The 21,973-nt window shown below is 38.6% G+C and overlaps 2 protein-coding genes across 5 annotated transcripts in view; both read right to left on the bottom strand.

Moving 5' to 3' along the window:
• LOC126381935 (extended synaptotagmin-2-A) overlaps positions 1 to 1,375 on the bottom strand; it is a 32,717-nt gene extending 31,342 nt beyond the window's left edge. For 2 of the 4 annotated variants that reach the window (XM_050031508.1, XM_050031507.1), the window contains exons 1-2: positions 1,091 to 1,375; positions 554 to 655 (exon numbers count right to left, since the gene is read on the bottom strand). In XM_050031508.1, the coding sequence (XP_049887465.1) occupies positions 554 to 655; positions 1,091 to 1,093 (105 nt within the window). In that variant the 5' untranslated portion in view covers positions 1,094 to 1,375. The remainder of the gene's footprint in view (positions 1 to 553; positions 656 to 1,090) is intronic. The other 2 variants (XM_050031510.1, XM_050031511.1) reach the window with 2 other exon arrangements.
• Positions 1,376 to 2,561: 1,186 nt separating this feature from the next.
• LOC126381934 (NAD(P) transhydrogenase, mitochondrial-like) lies at positions 2,562 to 21,604 on the bottom strand. Its single transcript, XM_050031506.1, has 23 exons — positions 21,380 to 21,604; positions 19,942 to 20,109; positions 19,615 to 19,769; positions 19,317 to 19,457; positions 18,691 to 18,813; positions 16,063 to 16,250; positions 12,825 to 12,980; positions 12,323 to 12,527; positions 11,605 to 11,811; positions 11,366 to 11,446; positions 10,902 to 11,047; positions 10,595 to 10,683; positions 10,017 to 10,101; positions 9,355 to 9,468; positions 7,880 to 8,046; positions 7,319 to 7,456; positions 6,871 to 7,088; positions 6,445 to 6,596; positions 5,901 to 6,054; positions 5,436 to 5,540; positions 5,015 to 5,134; positions 4,737 to 4,828; positions 2,562 to 4,011 (listed from the first exon to the last, which is right to left on the bottom strand). Exons 2-23 carry the CDS (start codon positions 20,100 to 20,102, stop codon positions 3,865 to 3,867), a joined length of 3,144 nt encoding a protein of 1,047 aa, XP_049887463.1. The 5' UTR covers positions 20,103 to 20,109; positions 21,380 to 21,604; the 3' UTR covers positions 2,562 to 3,864.
• Between the last annotated feature and the right edge of the window lie 369 nt (positions 21,605 to 21,973).

The raw sequence follows: 21,973 nt of genomic DNA, 5'->3' as shown, positions 1-21,973 counted from the left end.
TTTTTAACATTTCTACAAAGAGAATCGGATCAAAATTATGATGGTTGGGAGTACTATTTCATACGAGTTTATTGACATTAGTTACATACTGAAGTATGCAAGCGTTCCCCAGATAATAGGTATTTTCAAAACGTCAAGCTAGCGGGATCAAAGAACTGCCTTTATAACTTTGGAACCGTTGAAGTACTACTTTCGGTATTTTTGCAGGAGGTGAGTACTATTTCGGTACTATTTTTTGGCGTTTAAATCAAAGCGAAAGACCTTGTCGTTAACTCTCGCCAAATTTCGCTCACCGTCAAGCTAGCAAGTGCAATAAAACATGGCTATAAATCCAGAACCGTGATGGTACTAATTTTTTTACAACAGGTACTATTTTTTTCAATAAGAGTACTATTTTTTGGTATGGTCAAATTATTTTTTCGTGCCCATTTTTTTTTTGAGGCCGCTAGCTTGACGCACACAAGTTGGATTAAGTGGCTACATGCTACAAGAATGAGGATTTTTTCAATGGATATTATGTTTTTATAAACATTAGAAGCGAGCATATACATACCTTTTTAAAGAACCTGTAGATCACAGCGAGTATGCTAGTGTTGTCTTCACTGCTCACAGGCAGAGCAAGCTTGCTGCCGCCTGCCATCTTGTTATCACTGGCCTGAAAACAATCACCAATAGCATACTGACACAAGTGGATAACCTGCTCCACTTCACAAGTTATTAGAAGAAAATGAACCCAATTAGCATCTACTTAAATGAAGTTTTAAGTTCAAAATATTTATTCAGGTAAAGTATACATAACTTTGGAAATGTAGAGGTAATAGAACACACATTACACTACAACACTGAAGAAAAGATAAAAATAAACTAAATTCAACATTTACTTAGGTCCACAAAACATTTTATATACAAAAGCTTCCAGGAACTATCTAAAAAGAACACATTCCAGGACGATTCGTGGAGACGTCACATTTATTAATAGAATAGTCAAAATAAACTAAACAGTCAAAATAATACTTGAAACTTAATTATGATATATAACCAAGAAAGCGATAAAGAAGGTATATGTGGAGGACAATGCTGGGGCACGTACCATGCTGCACAACGGCACAGTGAACTGTTGCGGGTGACTAACGAACAAAAACTAAACTATACGCTACACCGTATGAACTAACCGATTACCAAATGCTAATTTGTTTTCTTGATCGGCGACACGGATGACCAAGAATCGTTGAATATGTATGGTTACATTATAAAACTAGGCTTAGTTGAGCTGCTGAAGTTGTGTCCTGGAAAAAAGCCTTCCTTTTCACCCTATATTACTTAGAAGTAGAATAAAATCGAAGAAAAACAAATTGGGATATCCCCTCCCGCAACAGAAAAATGACAGTGACAGTCTGACATTTTAAAATCATTTATAAAGTGAGGTTTAGCAATGTGCTAATAATTTTTCTTTTGATCAGGCAATTGGAGGGCTTGAGGTTCTCGAAATTACAATGAAATATAATTAAGGTTATAAGAACTCGCTAAAATAAAATACATAAAACACAAATCGTGTCATTCCAACATTATCGAATAAGCATACTTTGTAAACGTCATTTTAATTTAAATGCTGAGTTTGGCGGGAATCTCATTGCATACATGGAGGGCACGTTCTATTAGGGTGAGCAGAGCAATAAGTCGTCAAAATAAAAATGAAGATTTGGTGAACGCACAATTCAGGTATTTTTAAGGTCTTAGATTGTATCCCATGTGCCCGTTTAATGTGCCTATCAAACCTTTGTGTAAAGCAAAGAGAATATAATTTACAACTAAACCTTGACAGTATCAATGCTCACAAGACAATTCCACAGGTTTTTTCGGTTGCTCAAATTTTATGTGAAAATATTTTTTGCAAAATTTTTCGATATCATGAGTTTGTACAGAATAAACGAGGTTGAACAAGGAAAACTGAAGAAACTGAAGAAGGTGATTTCGCTTCAACCCGTTCATCATAATCCTCCAATTCATCCAAATTGCACTATTTCAATTTCCAACGGTAATAATAAGCATGGCGACAATGTGAAAGAGCATCCCGATCCGAATACGAGGATTCACGGTTGCCCTACTGCCACAACAGGGCATATGGGTGATGGCAAGTTGCCACCATGGCATTACCTCATGGAACAAGCTTTCGAAAATTTCCTGACGCAACTCGACGATATATTTTTGGCTTTGAGGAAAAAGGAGTCCACGTACGAACGTTATCCCGATCTGAAAAGCTACCAGGATATTTGCGTGAAGCTTCGAACAGAAATATTAATAGCTACAGATAAATTGGAACTGCTTTCTATGGCTGACACGGATCGCAACACTGGGCACCCTGAATTCTTTCATAAAATGAGCCATTTAAAAACTCAGCTTTCTGAACTCAGGTGGCTTTATCATAATGCCATTAAAGATTTAGGCGCTAAATAAAGCGGCGTGTCTGTGTCATGTTATAGTGTTTTGAGATGTAATATATAATATTTATTGAATAATATATTTATTTCATGTTGAAAAATAATGATAAATAAAAAAAATAGTTAAATAAAATCTCAGTTTATTTCACAAGTTGTAAAATGATACTAATAACTAGTAATTCTTCTAGCATTACTACATTACATATAAAATAGAACATGGAATGACATTATCCAAATTATTATTTTTTATTAAATTAAGTTTTATAAATTTCATTTCAAGATAATTTCATATTTAGTATGTCTGACCGCTTAATATTTAAAATTAATATTATCTTAATGCCTATGTAACATAGTATTTAAGGATGATATCTCTGCTATATCGAGCCGAGCGCAGAGAATCCGCGCATTAGAGTCTACAAATAAATACCTGTTATTTATTCGTAGATTAGAGTGGCTTAATTTATATTAGAAATTGAATGTACCGACTCGAACTCCGGTCGCCCTCGCCTGTGACACCGGTCACACAAATCATCCTTAAATTTTGGTAAGGAACCAACAACTCAAAATCTGCCAACGTTGTAATATCAGCAAATGGAATGTTTAGGGAGGTTAATGTCGCAAGGCAATCACATAAGAAATGCGTAATGATAAGTAAATGAAAAGTAGTAAAACTTAAACTTGACGGTTTATAGGACATTGTACGATTATCGTGTAAATCTCACAGGGTTCGTTTCAAATTCATCACAAATGACTCGAAACAAGCATATACAATACCCACATAGGAATGCTATACATATAAATAAAATTATTTTTTTCTTAAAAATATGTTGATATATCGTACACAAAAAGCTAAAATAGACTAGCTGTCATGAGTCTCAAAATTTTCTCATAAGGCACATTGTAAAGTCTTATTTAGGAAGACACCATGCTGAAAGTTTAGAACAAGCATGGATCTATACAATCACTTTTCAAATTGGTAACATGGCAGTCAAACTGATACAGATCACTTAAATCTACGACTAAACCAATTTACCAAAAGTATACTTACTAAGTACATATTGTGTGATGTATCGTAAGTTAATTTGGGTTAATTACTGACGTTTACTCCACTAACCCACAGCGGAGCAACGTGGTGGAGTATACTCCATACTTCCTCCGGTAGATTAAGGGGAGGCCTGTGCCCAGCAGTGGGACGTATATTGGCTATTTACGTTATTGTCGTTTACTAAGTGACAATTGCGCCCGTACTTTACTTCTTCTTTTAGCTTGCACAAGTTGCACGCGATTCGTAAATTTCCTTGACGCGACAGAAACGTTAAGATAATATATAACGTATTCTATTTAGTTTTTCTTTTTTACTCAAAGTTTTTACTTCATTCAAAAAGGTTTAGACGCACTTGTGAGTTGCAACAATAATGTATTAAACTCAAGCACTGAGATGTTTGATGCGTTCAAGGAGCGCGTCACAAGTCTTCTTGGCGTCTCCGAGCAACATGGCAGTGTTGGGGTTGTAGAAGATGGGGTTGTCCACGGCGGCGTAACCTACGCCCATCGAACGCTTCATTACTACCACCTGAAACATTCGTTGATGTGTTAGTTGATTGTGTTTTTACATCTGTGCATCTCTGTTAAGTGAAGGGTGAGGTCTCAGAACATAAGGTGAGGTCGACGCCCGATACGAAATGGTGCGGGGTGGAGAGTTCCATTCGATACGTAGTATTATTCTTTATTCTATGTTAGAAGTCACAACAACAAACAGACAACTTGCAGTCTCTCCAAATATAAATATGACAAACGGTGTGGTACGAATTTATTAAAAATATCATAGAAGGGAAGCTAGAAGGAAAGACAGGAAGGCGAAGACCAAGAAGAGCTTCTTCTTCTACTTGTACTAAACCTTTTATCCCCTGTTGGGATGTAGGGCTCGAATAACAGATTTCCACTCCTCGCGAAGAAGAGCTTACATAGAACTAATTAAAGGTAAGACGAACATCATGTCTTATAAGGAAATGAAATAATTGGCCTTTTAATAGACAAGAATGGAGAATGATACACTGACAAGAGTATGGCTCTGAAAAGATATGGTGGCAGGTTGCTTATCGGCCATAAAGATTGTAAGGCAAGTATCTTTGTACAACGAATACTAAAAGAATACTTAAATTCTACCTCTAATAACTAGAACATGTTCGCCATCCTGGACCTTTCAACGCGATACATAGGTACACAAATTGTTTCTCGTCGGCAAAATCAACTGCAAAGTCTACGTGTGGTAATTGCGTAGAAACGACTGATATTTACCTGATCTGCCTTCCATACTTTGAGCACAGGCATGCCCGCAATGGGAGAGTTAGGATCATCTTCAGCCGCACTGTTGACGGTGTCGTTGGCACCTGCACGGAATCGAACAAGTTTTTAGGGAACTTAATTTTCAATACAATATTACATCCAAGTAATCAAATCAAATCGAATGTACCTTTTTGCGCAGAAACAGAACACAAAATCTTACACATAACATAGAAGGAGTACAAAATGTAATCTTTTCCAAAGCAACCACTTTGAAAAAAGTTATGACTTACCAATAACAAGCACGAGGTCAGTCTCAGGGAATTCGTCATTGATTTCCTCCATTTCAAACACGTCGTCATACGGCACACCGGCTTCAGCGAGCAATACATTTAGTTGACCAGGCATACGACCTGAAATAAGCCACATTTTTGACATTCTACACTTGAAAAACGAAATAGTTTTTAACAAATATCTGTCTCTGAGTAGCTCAAACATCCCGATCTACCCGCATTAGAGCAGCGTGGCGGAGTTATGCTCCATACCCCCTCCGGTTGATTGAGGGAAGGCCTGTGCGTCGACCAATAGAGGCAGCGCATGCTCTTTGCATTGATAAACTGCGTCAGAAGTTGATTGAAGCCGGTATAATTTGTCAGAGGTATCGACCATGATAGTCAGGTCAGCTATATTCTAAAGATAATTACTGATACATACCTGCCACGGGGTGGATGGCGAAGCGTACTTTCTTTCCAGCTGATTTCAGGATGTTCACCAGTTCTGCAATAGGATACTGTGCCTTGGCTACGCAAAGACCGTAACCTGTATGTAAACAAAATGTTTATAATGCTAAGGTAGAAGAGCAAGTAGATACGATTCATACTTCATTATGCTGGTTTATTGCAGTTAGAGGTGGAGTAAATGCAAGCTGCTCTACAAAGTCACTACAACCAATGCGCAAAAATAAAGCATCAAGTATAACTCGCGCATGTAAATTTGTTCCGTGATCTCATACTGATAACACAAACGCTGGGCACCGTGCAGGGTAGGTGGGGGCATTCCAGGGAGGTGTTTAGCTGACTTAAACGCATAGACTTATAATTTTTCGCGCTTTCGTGGACGGGTATAGTCCTTGCAACTCACGAGGGCAGTCGGCCTTTACAATGCGTTTACCCTACTCACCAGGAGTGATGATGATGTTAGAAGCGCGGTGGATGAGGTCGGCGACGGAGTCCACGTTCAGCTCGGTGTGGGTCGCGCCGGCGGGCCGCGCCGAGCCCGAGCTCGTCACGCCGTACCCGCCCAGGATCACGTTCGGCAGGGAACGGTTCATAGCCTAGTGACAACGGTTGTTACGTTAGCGACAATAGTGCAAGTGTTACCAATATATAATAGGTAAATTCGCATTTACACTTATTTATTTACCTTCCTCCCCATCTATATAGATGGGCAGTCTACCCATTTTTTTTAAAATGGGAATTATTACAAAATTCCGAGAAGATTGCCCATCAAGAGTTCTTGCTATAAGCACCTACAACTTTCAGAAAGATACAAATAAATTTTAATGCGCTAAAAATGCGTGGCTCTTCTGTCAGATGTTTCTGATCTTATTAATTTTGGTATCACGGTCATTGAAGTCCGTATATATTAGAATGACAGCAAGGCAGAAGTATAGTATACAGCGTAATGCGAGAAGAGAGATATGTTTGTTCATGATTTATTTCACCTTGCACATGATGTAAGAGAGAATGGCGCCGGAGCTGCCGATGAGCGCGCCCACGATGGTCATGAGCGAGTTGTTGAGCATGAAGCCCTCCGCGCACAGCGCCCAGCCCGAGTAGCTGTTCAGCACTGTGATCACTACCGGCATGTCGGCACCTGAAACAACAGCATTGTTTACTAGATTTACAATGCCTCATTCGTTTTACTGACGCGATACTTTCTGGTTCAACAAGTCGATAGCACATCGTCCGAGCAATCATAGTGACGAGATTTACAAATCCACAGGACCTTGCTATAGACTATTAGAAATAAACATTGACGCGTCCTGAGTCTGACTGACCAGCGATAGGTAGTGCGCGACGGGGAACGCGAGTAGTGCGCTGCTGAGTTGAACGACCCTAGCGATAACAGAACCGTTGTGAGCACTAACCTCCAATGGCAGCAGTGAGTGTCAGCCCCTGTATGCCAGCCAGTACGGCAGCCGCAGACAGCAGCGGCAAGCCGGGCGCGTCGGGCAGGGCGAGCAGTGCGCCGCCGCAGCCCAGCGAGCCGGCCAGCAGGCCCGCGTTGATCGCGTGCCGCCCCGGCAGCAGCAGCGGCGCAGAGTTCAACGAACCCTGGAGCTTGCCGTAGGCTATTAGAGAACCGCTGTAACGAGGACGAAAATTATAAGATGAAAATTGCCGCAAAAGATCTTAATTTTTTTCTATGCCAAAGCTTCCATTTAACTATAAATTCGATTAGCCAAGTCTGACATATCAATAGACCCAGTTGCAGTCTTTTGGTTGTCTTCTATTTTATTTCCCTTATTCCTTAAGTAATGACTTCTTAAGAGAGAATGCGACTCTCTTTCTTCTTCTAAATTATGTAAGACTTACGTGAACGTGATGCCACCGATATAGGTGCCGAGGAAGAGCGATGTCTTAAGCGTAGCGGCCGTGGGGTCCAACGCCATCGCTGGGAAATCGTGCATGTATGTCGCCAAGCAAGTCAACACCGCTGCCATGCCGACTAAACTGAAGTAAATAATAATAATATCATCTTTATACAATCAACTCAACATAATAACTAATTCTGCTTCTGATTCAAGAACTATGATGACTTTTTTTGTTCGGGACTAGTGTTATAATTATCAAGTATTATCTTAAGTAACGACGTCAACACTTATCGGAAGGATTAGTCGGAGATTGGGTAGAGAGTCGAGAAAAGTAGAGGGATAAAATAGGCTAGATATATTATTTTCAGTCTATTACGTCATACGTGCGGGGCTCGTCGTGTATTCATAATAAATAAAAGTTATTTGGCTCTCTCTTTCATTGTTGGTGGGCAAACAAATTATGCTGATTCAAAAACCAGAATATTTACTAGGTGACAAGAAAAAAGTATCCGGATTTGACGAGCACATACTACGTCACTCATGATCTAAAACCGGGTAATACCTGTGGAAGCCAGCCACGAGTTGCGGCAGGTCGGTGATCTCGATCCTCTTGGCGATGGTGGCGCCGATGAGCCCGCCCGCGCCTGCCACGCCCACCATCTGAGCGAAGACTTCAGCGCTGGGTGTCAGCGCACCTAATGTTGCTGCTATACCGCCCGCTACGCCGATCTTTGAGGTTGAAAGAAAAAAACTTGTACATTTAGAGGTACTGCACGAAAGTGTTGACTGTATGTGTTGTAGAAAAAGAAGGTCCCACTTGTTAGTTAACGATAATAGTTGTTTAAATAAATAAGGATATTTTAAAGCAGCTCTTTTAGCTCACGATTATATCCCAAATGGGGTAGACACAGGCAAGATGAACAAGTTTACACACGTTACCGAGTTTTCTGTTAGACCAACGTAATAGGTTGTGAGCCGTACTGCCGTCTATAATGATTGAGTCAACTTATTATTATTAAGTTACGCGTTATTCGATATACAGGGTGTTAGTGACATCGTAACGAAAACTTTGAGGGATGATTCATACCCACGATTCAAAGATAAGTGGAATTTCCAAAAATTCCACTTGATATCAACTCAGAATCGTGGTCTGAATCAAAGTATTCATTACGGTGTCACTAGTACCCTGTATAAAACGAATATAGGACTATGACGATATGGTCTGGCAGATAAACTTTGATCTGCAATCTTTAGTGTAGGTATCTAAATATTAAAGTTATTTCAAAGGTACACAAAAACTGAAATAATAAAGTTAAAGCTGATAGCGTTTAGAGAAATAATTCTTCACTTCCCATTAACTTTTGTGACTACTGCCAAACTTATTGTTAACTAAAAAGTAGGACATTAAGCAACCTCATATTACTAAAGAGTCATCAAAGTGAAGTGGTGAGCTGAACCCAAGTTGCCACGTTATGAAATAATGTGCAATAATCGTATTACATACAGTCTAGGCTTCAATACTGATGTAGATATAGATAAGCTGACGTGACAAAAGTAGTACATCTCATCTATGAAATAAAAACATACAAATAAGGATTTAATTGATATTTTTATAGAAATAACAAGCGCGGATAAGTTACAATTGAAGAAATAAATATAAATTACGAATTAATAATTATATAAATGATGTACTATTTTTGTCAACATCGTCAATGCTGTCTCAATGCCTTTACAATGATCGGCAAGTGTGGTTTGCCGCCACCAAGATTACAATGAGCGGGGCTTGGGCCGAGTCTTAAGCTGCATCCACTGTATTCATATCATTATGAATGCCTTTTCTAATCATCGGTTGCTGAATTGTCACCTAGGAGAAAAATAAACTTAGGAATTCTGAAATGAATTACTTTCTTGATTAGGTAAATCTAGAAGAAAATCGTGCAAAACTTTTTATAGACATTGTAAATAAATTTCTACTGTATTTTCTATACTATTCCATTCAATTCAGAATTCCAAGAACTTAAATTAAGTAAAGCTTACCATTCCGAGGTAGTTTCCTTTCCTAGCAGTGGTCTGTGAGCTGAGGCCGGCGAGTGCGCCCACGCAGCACAGGGAAGATGCTAGATATGCCATCTGATGCACTTCAGGGTAGCCCTAGCGAAAATAAATCATTTTTTTTTATTTATCCAATTTTGCTGGCCGAAAAAGTAAAATGATTCCGTGGTCTCGGAGGGTATGTTAAGCTGTTGGCCCCGGCTATTAAACGTAAAAATACCTCCACTAACCCGGAGTGGAGCAGCGTGGTGGAGTATGCTCCATAATAAAGATTTAATAAATCTTTATTGCACACATTAATACATAATTAATGAAGAGGGTGGTTTGAATTGGATATGTGCGCCAGTTACCATATACAATACATAGATACTTTTACGTAAACAATACTACTAATATTAAATTATAGTTAGTCATCACTAGCAACCCGGCTTAACGCCACTGCGTATTGCTAAGTGTACTCTGTCTTCACCAGCACCGTATCCCCACCTTCTATCCCGTGTGACGTGTAAATGCACATAATTTCCCTAAACAAATATCACCGCCAACTATTCGTTTCTTATTATTCCGTGAGTTACATAAACTTCATAAAATATGCACTGACTGATAGTTTTTAAGCAGTAATGTTTCAAAAGAGAAGCTGAGTTTACCTGCATTGCTGTTGTAAGGTAGCCTCCGAGAAGTGCCGCAGCTGGAATACCATATAGATATCCGTATTCTGGTGGGTCACCGGGTCTAAAACAAACAGATTAAGGCCGCCCATTTGTACTGTTGTTGAATGTTTGTGTGTTCTGTTTAGGTGCAATAAAGTATATTTGATTTGATAAGTCAAACTGTGTCTAACACAAATTAATGGAGGGCAGAGTTGGGAAGCGAAGTTCGCGATAGAGGCTGAAGGCGATGATAATCAAATGCTAAATATAAATATAGAGCGAAAGTTGATGGTAGGACTGGCAGAGGAAGACCGAGAAGGACTTACATTGATTGATCAAATTGGAGATGTCCTTAGAAAAGGTTTAATACGATCTACTCTGAACCGGCGTGCGTGTATGAAGGAATGTGCGTGGATGAATGTGGAGGAAGCAAGAGAAGTGTGTCAGGGTCGAAGCAAATGGAATTCTATAGTCTCTGCTTACCCCGGTGGGAAATGGGCGTGAGTTTATGTATGTATATATAATCAAATGCTAGGAAAAGCAAACTATCTACTATGAAGTAAAGTCTAACATACCTCTTGAACATGTCCAACATTCGCTGCGTGACCAAGAAACCGCCGAATACGTTGACGAATGAGATGAGAGCTGCAGTGCTTGCTAACCACTGAAAATAATAGAATACATTTATATGTATGTATAGATAAATAACAAAGAGATTACATCGTTGGGCGACCAATTTTTTATACCAATTACACTATGCCCCCCGTAAGTGCGATAGAGAGCGCAACCGGCGGCGTCTTGTTCCATTTTATTGCTCTTCGAGCACCGTTTGGCATTACGGGACTTTACTATAGATTCCTATAGTTAATTATTGCTATATACCTGCACTGGAGTTTCAGGCACGTAGCCTCCACCCATAAGCAGCAGGCCGCCTACGGCGGTGATGCCCGACACGGCGTTAGTGACCGACATCAGCGGCGAGTGCAGCGCCGGCACCACACCCCATACCGTGTGGTAGCCTACCACGCCTGGACGTTGCAGAAAAGTGGCATAAAGTATTTGTAAATGACGATTCAAAGTTTCTATGTTACTGAATAAAGGTGTTTTTGAATTTGAATTTTGTACATGCTACGTTTTGAGTACGTTCCCACTGACGTGAAATCAACAAAGTCGTTTCCTGCACAATTCCGTTCTGAACTTCTGTTGGGGTGGTATTGGGGTGGTGGAATGCATACCAATGCATTCTATAACTTTATAAAAAAATCCTTGTCAAGTTTCTTATAGAAAACGAATTGTGCTGTGGATTTCATAGTTGTAAAACATAAAACAGTTTATCAAATTCTTACCGGATAAGGCTAATGTAGTCGTCATTGTTGTAAACGCCGGATTGGGGGACGCAATTCCCAGTCCGATTAAACTAGCTAGACCTGTAATAACAAAAAATGTAGTTCACAGTCAGAAATTGAATACGTCCTTTATTACTTGTCAAATGTCACTACATTCATCATATATGTAAGTAGAATTTTCACTAAAATTACAAATCTACTAAAGACAATCCCAAGTAATTAATAGAGTAGGGTCGAACCTGTAGAATACAAGAACGCGTCTTTGAGCGTCTCGTTGAAAGGGTTGGGAGGCTCGGCCTTCGCAACCGCTGCAGCTTTAGGCGCGGCCTGTACAGGCGCCATGCTGGGCGGCGGCGGCGGCGGCCACAGCAGCTCGCCGGCTTTCAGAACTATTGCCCCACGGGTCACTTCGTCCTCCAGGTTGATGTGGAAGTGGTCGTTTGTACCTGAGGGGAGGTTTTCATGAATTGAGTGAATGACATAAACAATGGTATATTATTTGGTTAAATGTATATGTTTTGGTGCGTCATCGTGGTGGTTATACTATACTTACGTAATATATTCATTGTCTGCCCGCGTAGCGGGCGCTAGAGCACTATTGATTAGGACATGATTAGCCATTGTTAAGCGGAAATAGAATTCACACGTACGTACGAAGAATTCATCATTTACATTAAAATCAGCATTTTTTGTTTATACATAGAATAAGGAATGTATAGAACGGCAACTCTCCGCTCCCCACCAGAGGCTGAGCTAGGTTTACCTCACCCCCCTCAGTCTTGCTTTAGTATTCAATCGTATGTACGTCAGATATAACACACGCAGATGTGCATGTACGATATCTTCAATGAGTAGTGTCCCCAGACACTTCACACGAGAAACTTGCGTACTTGTGTACTCTGTAATAAGTTTTTAGCAATACATGTTAGCAATACATGTTATCTAAAATACACTTACCAATACTAAGAAGAAATCCGGATATATTGTTGGCATACAATGTGGAGGCGTGTGCAGGCATACGACTAGGCAGGTCGGTAAGGCCGATGTGTGTGACGCCGTGCACGCGAGCTATCTTGCCCTTCTGGGTGGTTTCTATGTTACCGCCCATCTCCGCGGCTAGATCTACGATCACACTGCCTGGGGCCATGTCGCGAACGGCGTCCTGAGATAAAATAAATATATAGTAGACATAGTCTTAAAGTAGGACGTGTCAATAGATAGTTACGCTAGTTTCAGAGGTGGTTGCCTGAAAATAGTTTTAAAGAAGAAAGGAGGTGAAACCTTTTCCATATGATATCAAAAGTCTCATTCCATGCACATATTGGAACAATGAATTTGGAAAACAAAAAATAAGCGAGAAAGTAAGTAAATATCCTGTCTTCGGCAGTCACAACACCACAAGTCTACACAAAACGAGGATTCTACATAATTCCAACATTCACCTTTGGATCAAACTTACCTCCATAATAAGCAGTGGCGCCGGCTTGCCAGGTATAAGAGCTGTGCTGATCACCACGTCAGAAGTCCGCGCTTCTTTGCCCAGCAGTGCTCTCTCGGCGTCCAGGAACTCTTGACTCATCTCCTTAGCGTAGCCACCTTCGCCCGCTCCTTCTTCCTGAGAGAAGGGAGATATCCGCCTTAATGACAAGTTAAAGGAGCTTTTTTGGATTTCTTTATGCTAACATTTCTTCAGGGCCTTACCTTATATCTGAACAAATTGATAGGCGCAGAATGGAATTACATCTTAACTTCCAACCCGAAGGTAGAACCAGTTATAGATCCTTACGATATTACATCATTATGAAGACTTTTCTACAAAATTTTAAATTGAACACGAATTGTGGTATAAACATATTGTACCTCTGGTTGATAATGAAAATTATATACTCCCACTAATAGCAATTTTATCTATGTAGGTACACAACTATACTAAATGTATTTCATACTTTGTAGGTTTGTACACAAAAAGACAGATACGTACAGTAGAAATAACGGACAAAAAGCCAAGGTTATTTCTAAAGGTTTTTTAGCAAATGTTATGCACTAAATTGATTAGTAGGTATTAGCTATGTCGACAATACCGAGCAACGGAAATAATTCTGGAAGAGATTATACCTATTTACCGATAAGCCAGAAGGTTGAGTGAAGTTTATCATATAAGATGAATTCACTCTACATGCCCACAGAACACATAAGGTCGATTTCTTGTATTAATTAATATAACGTTCTTTCTGCCTCAATAGACTATCATACGGAGGATATGCTGCTCATCATACACATTTTTGGACTTTATATCAAGAGTTGCTGTAAGTCGTATTCAGGGATAATATATATATAATATGAATTAGTTGGGGGCGAAAAATGCCACACCGAAGTAATTCATAGAAAAAATATAAAAAAGCAATATTGCAATTCAACATTTGCATACACATATAAAAGTAAGTGCGCAATGCAAACAGTTGTCAAATAGCAATATTGCTTTTTTAGATGAATTGCTTCGATTTAGTATTTTTAACTCCGCAGTATTACTTTAGTATGGTTGCATTCCCTCCTACTACCGACCGATAAGGAGGTCCTGTAAGTCGATTTAGCAAAAAAGTCGCATACCTTTGTGATCGTCGTAACGGCCGGTCACTCGTATTTTGTCGGCGTATTTTTAGTTGAAATGGTGCTCAATAATTGCTGCCCACTTAGTGCTGCTACTAGCCTAATACCACTTCAACTTAAAACACGCCTACAAAATACGAGGAGTGACCCGCCGTTCCGACGGTCACCATACCTGCAATCTATACGTATTTAGATAAGAACTATAATAACGGCGGGGGTTCGGAATATTTATTTTGTAAGATTACATTTATAATATATTGATAATGCATTATTTAATAGATAACGCAGGTGGTTGTGACCTAATGCGATAGACGCGATATCGAGACATAATTACCTACTAATATTGAGTTGAAACTGATAACGCCGACAAAGAATGCAACTGCTGTTGCAGTGCGAATTCGTGTAATAATGATTATTGATTAGTCTTCCAAAAATATGATAGTAATTTAATTTAACACGTTCTATTTATATTAAACCTACACTAAAGTAAAAGTTATCAAAATAAAATCTTTCCTACAATCTGAGGTGTTAAAAGGCTACAACGAAACAATTAATCTAAAAAGCAATATGGCAATTCGACATTTGCGCATATAAAAGTAAGTGCGCAATGAAAACAAATGTCAATTAGCAATATTGCTTTTTTTAGGTGAATTGCTTTGATGTGGCCTTTTTAGCCTCTCTGGTCTTCATATTTCCACAGCTGGGCTAACCACACTAGGCCAGCCAGTGTGTGTGTAAACTAGCTGGTTCTATAGTACTCGACCAATAATTAAAACCCATGCTAATGGATTGGGCGAGTCATTGTGTTAATCATTTATTATATTATATTTATTATTAAACAGAATATGTAGCAGATCGGAACGCAGTCGTATTGTAGGTATTTCGTCGACCTTATGACCGTGTATGTTTTATATTTGTCCATCAAAACATAAGATGACACGTTGGTGTTTATGGTCGACTGACTTTATCAAGTAAAAGTATTACATTATGTTGAATTTATTTTATTCTAGTACAAATAGTTACACAAACTAGCAGGTGCGTTTTAACAAAAACATGTGAGAACAGAGATGCGAGTGAAGTAAAATTAAAATGTAACTAAATAACTTTACGTAATGATAGTAACTTATTTATCACGAGCAGGTCCATTTATAGCTGATAATGCGCAAGTAAGTATGCTAAACAAATGACACCAATAAGTAGAGCACACAGAATTATGTGATATGTTTCTACACATTGTCTAGGATAAGTCAGTGTGGGGAAAGTGGAAATTACCATCGTTTTAGGGCAGGGTGACGGTGCACCCCATCCTCCTCTGAAACACAAGCACATACCTACATAATGCACAGTCAAATCGATTTCGTTGCATTTGGATAATTGAATTGCGACTTTGTAGGCGTGTGGCGCTATATTTTTATAGCTTTACCTACTTGACACTGTAGGTGAACGCTGTAACTTAAGTATAGAGCCACATTGCAAAGGTTTGATTAAAAATTCGAGGTACGTTTATTACATTTACAAATTACACAAATGTGTGTTACACGTTATGGTAGACACTTCAGATCATTAAAGATCTCTCTCTAGAGAGAAATGCAAAAATAATGTCTCATGATTATGGACACCACCAGATGAACTTCAAACACAGGTTAATGAGGTCGTAATATAATCTTAGGATTATAGCAGAAATAGGTAGCAGTTAAGTATGCTTGGATAAGTTCCATATGCCTTCACTGATAAGAAGTCAATAGATGTTGGTATTTTTATTTAACAAGGAAATATTGTCTAACATTTCTTTGAAGACAATTCTTGAAATATGTTCCTATGAAGCCACACCAGCCTATAAAGAAATAGGGCAAGACGAATATAATGGCGCACTGCCAGCTGACTAGTTGTCTAGATAATAAGACTTCTCTATTTTATTTTACTTGAACTGTCTTTTGAACGATTTGATGATGTGTCTTACCAACGTACATTCTGCTTGATAGAGTTTCAAATCCTCCAACCATGGGTAGTGTTGTAGCATTTCAGTCTCTAACGTAAGACTTTGTCTACTAGGACTTCGACTGTTGTGTGTGGTGGTTATTCCGACTGACCTTCATCTCCATAGTGATGAACTGCGCGCCGAGACTCTCAATCTGCTCGCGTACGGCCGGGCGGGTGTCGAAGGCCCGCACAGCGGCGCCCATGCAGCGCGCCTGCGCCGCCGCCGCCAGCCCCGCCACGCCGCCGCCCACCACCAGCACGCGGCATGGAGGCACGCGACCCGCCGCCGTCATCTGACCTGTTGGTGTACTTCGTTTATAACTCGTGCTGATGTAATACACAGATCAGAAGGTTTCATACAAATAACCTCTCTAGTTACTTCGCCAGGGATATGGTCTGATGCTCATACATCCTAAAGTAGTAGTAAGTTTTTAGTGTTATTGTTTAAAAAGTTCGTCACGCTATCATATTTTGTATATTTATTGAATTGTAAGGCGCGAGGCGGGTTATTGAGGGTCAGTCAGGACTCAGGAGCAAGTAATAATATAACTATAAAGGGGTTTGATTGGTCTTAATTATTAAATATCCTCATTTCCCTGATGTCTCAGAAGAGTCTTATTCAAGATTCCCGATGTATCGAGAGCACGTGGGCGTGGTAATTTGTACGATTTTACGGTAATCAAAAATGACGTGTGCATACATATTTGGTGTAACTAGGTAGCTTGTTGATCTTCGAGCTCTACAGCAAATAGCACATGATTGATTTCTATTTGCCATAATTGCACTTTGCGAGTGCCAGCGTTAGATTGGCACAATCTTCTGTAGCTTGAGGTATCGAAAACAAATAGTAAAATATTATACATCAATGTATCGAGCATAGTCCCTAGTGAAAGAAAATTCGTGTTAAGCCTACAGTTCTATGACTGCTTTTTCCATGAAAAACGTGCATGGATGGCTATTTAGCTAAACAAAAAGCAATTCTTAGATTGCTAAGAAATGATACCCGAATAATGCCGTTTTTAGTATCACTTCAATCTGAAATATATAGACTAATTGTTCATTCAGTTAGTAAATAGTAACAAACAAGTATACATGGGTATATTTTTACCAAGGTTGAATCTAGTACTCGCGAGATAGTTCAGTTGTTTTTATAATTAACTATGCCGCTCTGGAAGTGGGTCGCGATACAGGTACATTGCGCATTTTACTACGACTAGTCTACTTTACAATTCACCCGATTATTCTGTTGCTGCCGTACATTTTAAACTTATCTTCAATTATTTACACTATGCATATCTTATATTTCTATATACGCGCTCTGTACCTATCAAACTTTACCAGGGTTTACTAATTCTAAGTAACGTCTGTAATGCGTGATGCTAATTTTCTATTACAATTTATTTATAGCGATCTCAGTACTTTTCTAACCATTGTCTAGCACGTGTTTGAATACTCCCAAGTTGATAATATACAATGTAATCATGCTATCGTGTGAGTTGAATAGGACACGATCATGTCTAGGTCTTTTGTTAACCGTCTCGAGACACGTGTGTTTGGTATAATGTTTTTAAGGCGATATAAAAAAGATAAACAGGTATCTCGTTAAACTGAGCGATACCTACGCATTGACGTGTTTATAAAGGTCAATAACACAGATGTAGATACAGCTCATACGTTAAAAGTGAGAATGTTTTTTTGCACTGCAATTTTAACCGACTGTTTACGATGTTGGTTCGTGTTCTCTCAATCAAACACTTGACTTATGATATGACCTCTCCTGTCTGCCCCATAATAAACTGTTGAAGCTACTACGTGCGTCTGGTAACAGTTTGCGTCTTCGCACAAAAAACAATTGAAATCTTTTTGATAAAATGGTGGATACGTTCATCTAGGAATAAGCTCGGTGAAGCGTGACCCGGTACCTGTGACTATCCCAATTGGAAATAGTCGTGAGCTTGTTATCTTAAAGTAGTAAGACCGAATGTTCTTTTAAAATCCAAAACCCATTGTTTAACTATTGTGTCTGGAAATCGCGGCGTTAAGAGGTTAAGGTAGATAATTATGTTCCTTATTGAAATGTATTATTTACTTTGTACCCGAAAATATGTCTAGTTCAATGGTTTGCTTAACCAAGTACGAGGCGGTTAGGAGCTGGATGTTTTTATCGTTTTATGTTTCGTTATCAAATATGTTTATATGATATTGCTATTTATTTTCTACATGGTATAACATATGATAACATAGCATCAAATACATACACTACTTACTAAGATTTACGTATATATGTAAACAATTGAATACAGAACAACGGCATAAGACGGCCGAAAAATGTGCTGTTTTGAAGTAGTTTGAAAGTCGCAAATGGTGTGGCTAAGCCAGGAATATCAACAACTATTCATCACCATCACCAGCCCATTAACGTCCCCACTGCTGGGGCACGGGCCTTCCCTATGGATGGATAGGGAGATCGGGCCTTAAACCACCACGCGGGCCCAGTGCGGATTGGTGGTTATTAACGACTGCTAATGCAGCCGGGACCAACGGCTTAACGTGTCTTCCGAAGCACGGAGGAGCTCGAGATGAAAACTTTTTTTTTTGTGGTCACCCATCCTATGACCGGCCTTTGCGAAAGTTGCTTAACTTCAACAATCGCAGACCGAGCGCGTTTACCGCTACGCCACCGAGGTCCTCAACAACTATTAATATGCCTAAAATAAAAAAAACGGTTCATGTCTTACCAGAGAAGAACCTTGGGAAGTGGGCAGCAGCCTCGATGACTGCGCGGTAGCCGGCCACGTTTGCCATCGAACTCAGAGCGTCGAAGGCTTGGGCGCGGCTGATGCGAGGTATACAGTCCATTGCTGTCACAACAAACTATAATTAACAGTGGAAACGAATGGAGAAAAGAAAGTAGTGGTCATCTATCTAATTCTAGATTCCTTATTGATGCTTACGAAACAAGTCATTTGTACGGAAGGAAATGTCTTTCGTACAAATTCATGGAAGTATTAAGTGTATAAAGTTGGAGTATCGATATTTTTGCATCATCAATTGAGTAATACAATCAATGTCTTTTATTTTATTTACTTATATTTTAGTCTCTCCTATAATGGCATATATGCTACTACATAAAAAGAATGTGACAAAAAATAGGATTAATGTTTCATTATTCAGTAGGTATACATCCAAGGTCGTTGGAATATCCTGATTTAAACTAGTTTCCAAAAAAAGACTGGTCTGCTACTTGTTTTTGTTAATATATTTTATGTTCAGTGGGATTAATTATTTATTACTTTATTTAATTGCATTGTACTTGTATTTATGTGTAAATATAAATAATTAGATAGGTACTCTCTAGTCTTACCAAATGCATTAACTTTTTTAGCTGCCAGTTTCTTAATCAGATCTTGGTTCTGTGCTGGGTACAAGAAAGAAATAAGTGTTCCCTCATCCTGTACACTTATGATCTCTTTGTCAACTAATGGACGGACCTTGAGAACAATATCTGAAAAAAAGAAAAAACAAAATTATTCACCTTTTCTTACATTAAAATTTTTATTATTCTATTAGCCTTTAAATCAATGCGTCTTTTCCTTTATATCTATCTTCGATTTCTGGCTTATTCATACAGCATTAGAAATATTTAAAAAAATATATTTTACTTGATTGGAATGTATCCTTTAAGCTAGTTATTTTGGCGCCAGCCTCCTCATAAGTCTTATTTGGGAAATTGGCTAAGGCTCCAGCATTTTCTTCCACATTCACATTGAAGCCCTTTTTTACTAATTTGCTAACTACAGCTGGTACTATGGCAACCCTGAAATATATAAAAATTATCAGCAAAATATTATATGAGAGAACAGTCTGTATAAAGTTGTCAGTGGATTTTTTATGATTGGTTAAAGAAAGAGCGCCTATATGATAAAGAATGTTCTTTTGCACACCCCTTTGCTTTCTTCCTTGTATTATTGTGTAGAATAATTAGTTACCTTCTTTCATCCTGCCATATTTCTTTAGGTACTCCTATACTGAGTTTAGTATAAGGTACTCCAGGCACTACTGGTGGTGTAGATGACGTGCTAGAGTGTCGCAGGTGCCAGGACCGCGGCAGCGCCTTCCGCGCGCGCAGGATGCGCACACACCCGCACATGATAGTGCTAAGTACAAAGAAAAAATATATGAAATAGTTGAGGCAGCTTAAAATACGTTTTTTTATTGTTAAGCCTGAATCCAGGTAAACTACCATATCACATCATAATTAAAAAAAAAATATAATGTAAATGTCAATCAACCTACCTATTATGTAATCAGAATCATGAAAAGTGAAGGTGAAGTGAATATTTGTTAATAGACTACAATGTAAAAAAGTGTTACATTGGTACTATAACAGGAATAATAACTTGATGCAAATGGGAAAAAATATCTGGAAAATAGGTACCTATAAAATATTATTAGTACCTATATCACTCCTCTTTTTGTGTTCATTACTAAAGATTTGTGTAGTTCCATTTGCTGAAGTATCACAATTCACATATAAAGCAAATATATTAGCTTGTTTTTCATATCATAAACCTACATACCTAAATTACCTATGAAATATTTGATAACACACCCGACTTGCAATAAAAAGAAATGCTTTCATTTATCAGATAGGTACCTAGTGCCTGAATATAGATAAACATCTGCATTTATTTCAGTTTCAAGATATAAATTCTAGAACAAGACATTGATAAGAAAGTTTCAGTTATAAACAGTTGGTATTTACCAAATTACAGTAAAACAATTAACAGATTAGTTAAGCAGATAGGTATGTAAATAAAAATAAAATAAAATTGAATAAACTTTCCATCCTAGTACCTACAAACCTACATCATTTAAAACAGTGTAATTACAGCTAGATAAAATTTTGCAGGCATGTAGACTGAATTTAGCCCAGACAACTAGAACAAAATTACACTTGTATAAATAGACCAGTATGTCATTACACAGGATCATTAGGGCAGCTAACTACCAGGGAAGATACTTTTACACTTTGTTTATACAATACCTAGTTTTACAGGGTTTCAGTTACTGAAATGTGACCCCAATAAAGCTAGATATCTATGACTTGAGAATTATTACAGCTTTAAAGCCATCCGAATGGTAAACTGCTCTTTATTAATGTTTTACAAGAAATGTATAGCCTCATATAGCAAAAAGTAAGTGATTTCGATGAAAAATTACCTACTCGTAATACCGGTTCGATTTATATTCGGCCAAATAAAATTATGCCGCTGAAAAAGGCAAGTGATGAATGCATGTGTCTTTCGCCCGCGGCGCGGCACCCGCCCGCGACCGGGCATTGATAAAAAAAATAACATGGAACAAAGACAGGTTCACAATAGTCAGTTTGGAGTAGGTACCTACTACAAAAATCATGCAGCTTACCTTTTAACTGCTTCCGATTGTTCTTTTTTTTAGTTTGTTTTAGATGAATAAAAGACGAAACGAATCTGAATGTTTAGTTTTCAAATTATTACAGTAATGACCGTAGGGAGCTTGAATGTCGTTATCAAGCCGGGACCAAACCGCCACGCACGCCAAGCCCACTGGCGCTCGTTCGAAACGAACTCGTCGAGCCGGCAGCGAGCGACCCACCGGCGACGACGCGGATCGCGCGCCACAGCTGTTTTAGTGATGTGCAAAATAATTACTTTATATCGATATCGAATCATGGCATCGTGTTGTTCTCAAAAGTACCGTCGAAGGCATTATCGCAAAATAATGAGGTTGATTTTTTTTAATCGCTAGTCATGATTGAAAGTTGTGATGACCTTGATTCTGCAGACACCTCCTATCCTAAGTTAGAGTCATTTACATCTTTCAATCATTCGTTAATTATAACTTACGATTCAAAGAAAAATCAACCTTATTATTACCACACTGTGATCGTTATTTGTAGGGTCATACGCTGTTTGTCAAAAGATTGACTATTTTTCTAAACTCTCAGCACTAAATCTGTCGGTGGTTTGTAATCAATCT

This window comes from Pectinophora gossypiella, chromosome 3 (genome assembly GCF_024362695.1).
Source record: "Pectinophora gossypiella chromosome 3, ilPecGoss1.1, whole genome shotgun sequence".
Lineage (NCBI taxonomy): Eukaryota > Metazoa > Arthropoda > Insecta > Lepidoptera > Gelechiidae > Pectinophora > Pectinophora gossypiella.
This window is presented reverse-complemented; position numbering and strand designations above follow the sequence as displayed.

Bases quoted from the DNA above. Each gene is read 5' to 3' on its own strand.
- LOC126381934 (XM_050031506.1), bottom strand. From the start codon at position 20,102: ATGTGCGGGTGTGTGCGCATCCTGCGCGCGCGGAAGGCGCTGCCGCGG. The intron at 10,684-10,901 runs GTATATAGCAAT...TATTATTTTCAG, and splicing joins TGCCTGAAACTCCAGTGCAG to TGGTTAGCAAGCACTGCAGC. The intron at 4,012-4,736 runs GTAAATATCAGT...CGAATGTTTCAG, and splicing joins AAGTATGGAAGGCAGATCAG to GTGGTAGTAATGAAGCGTTC.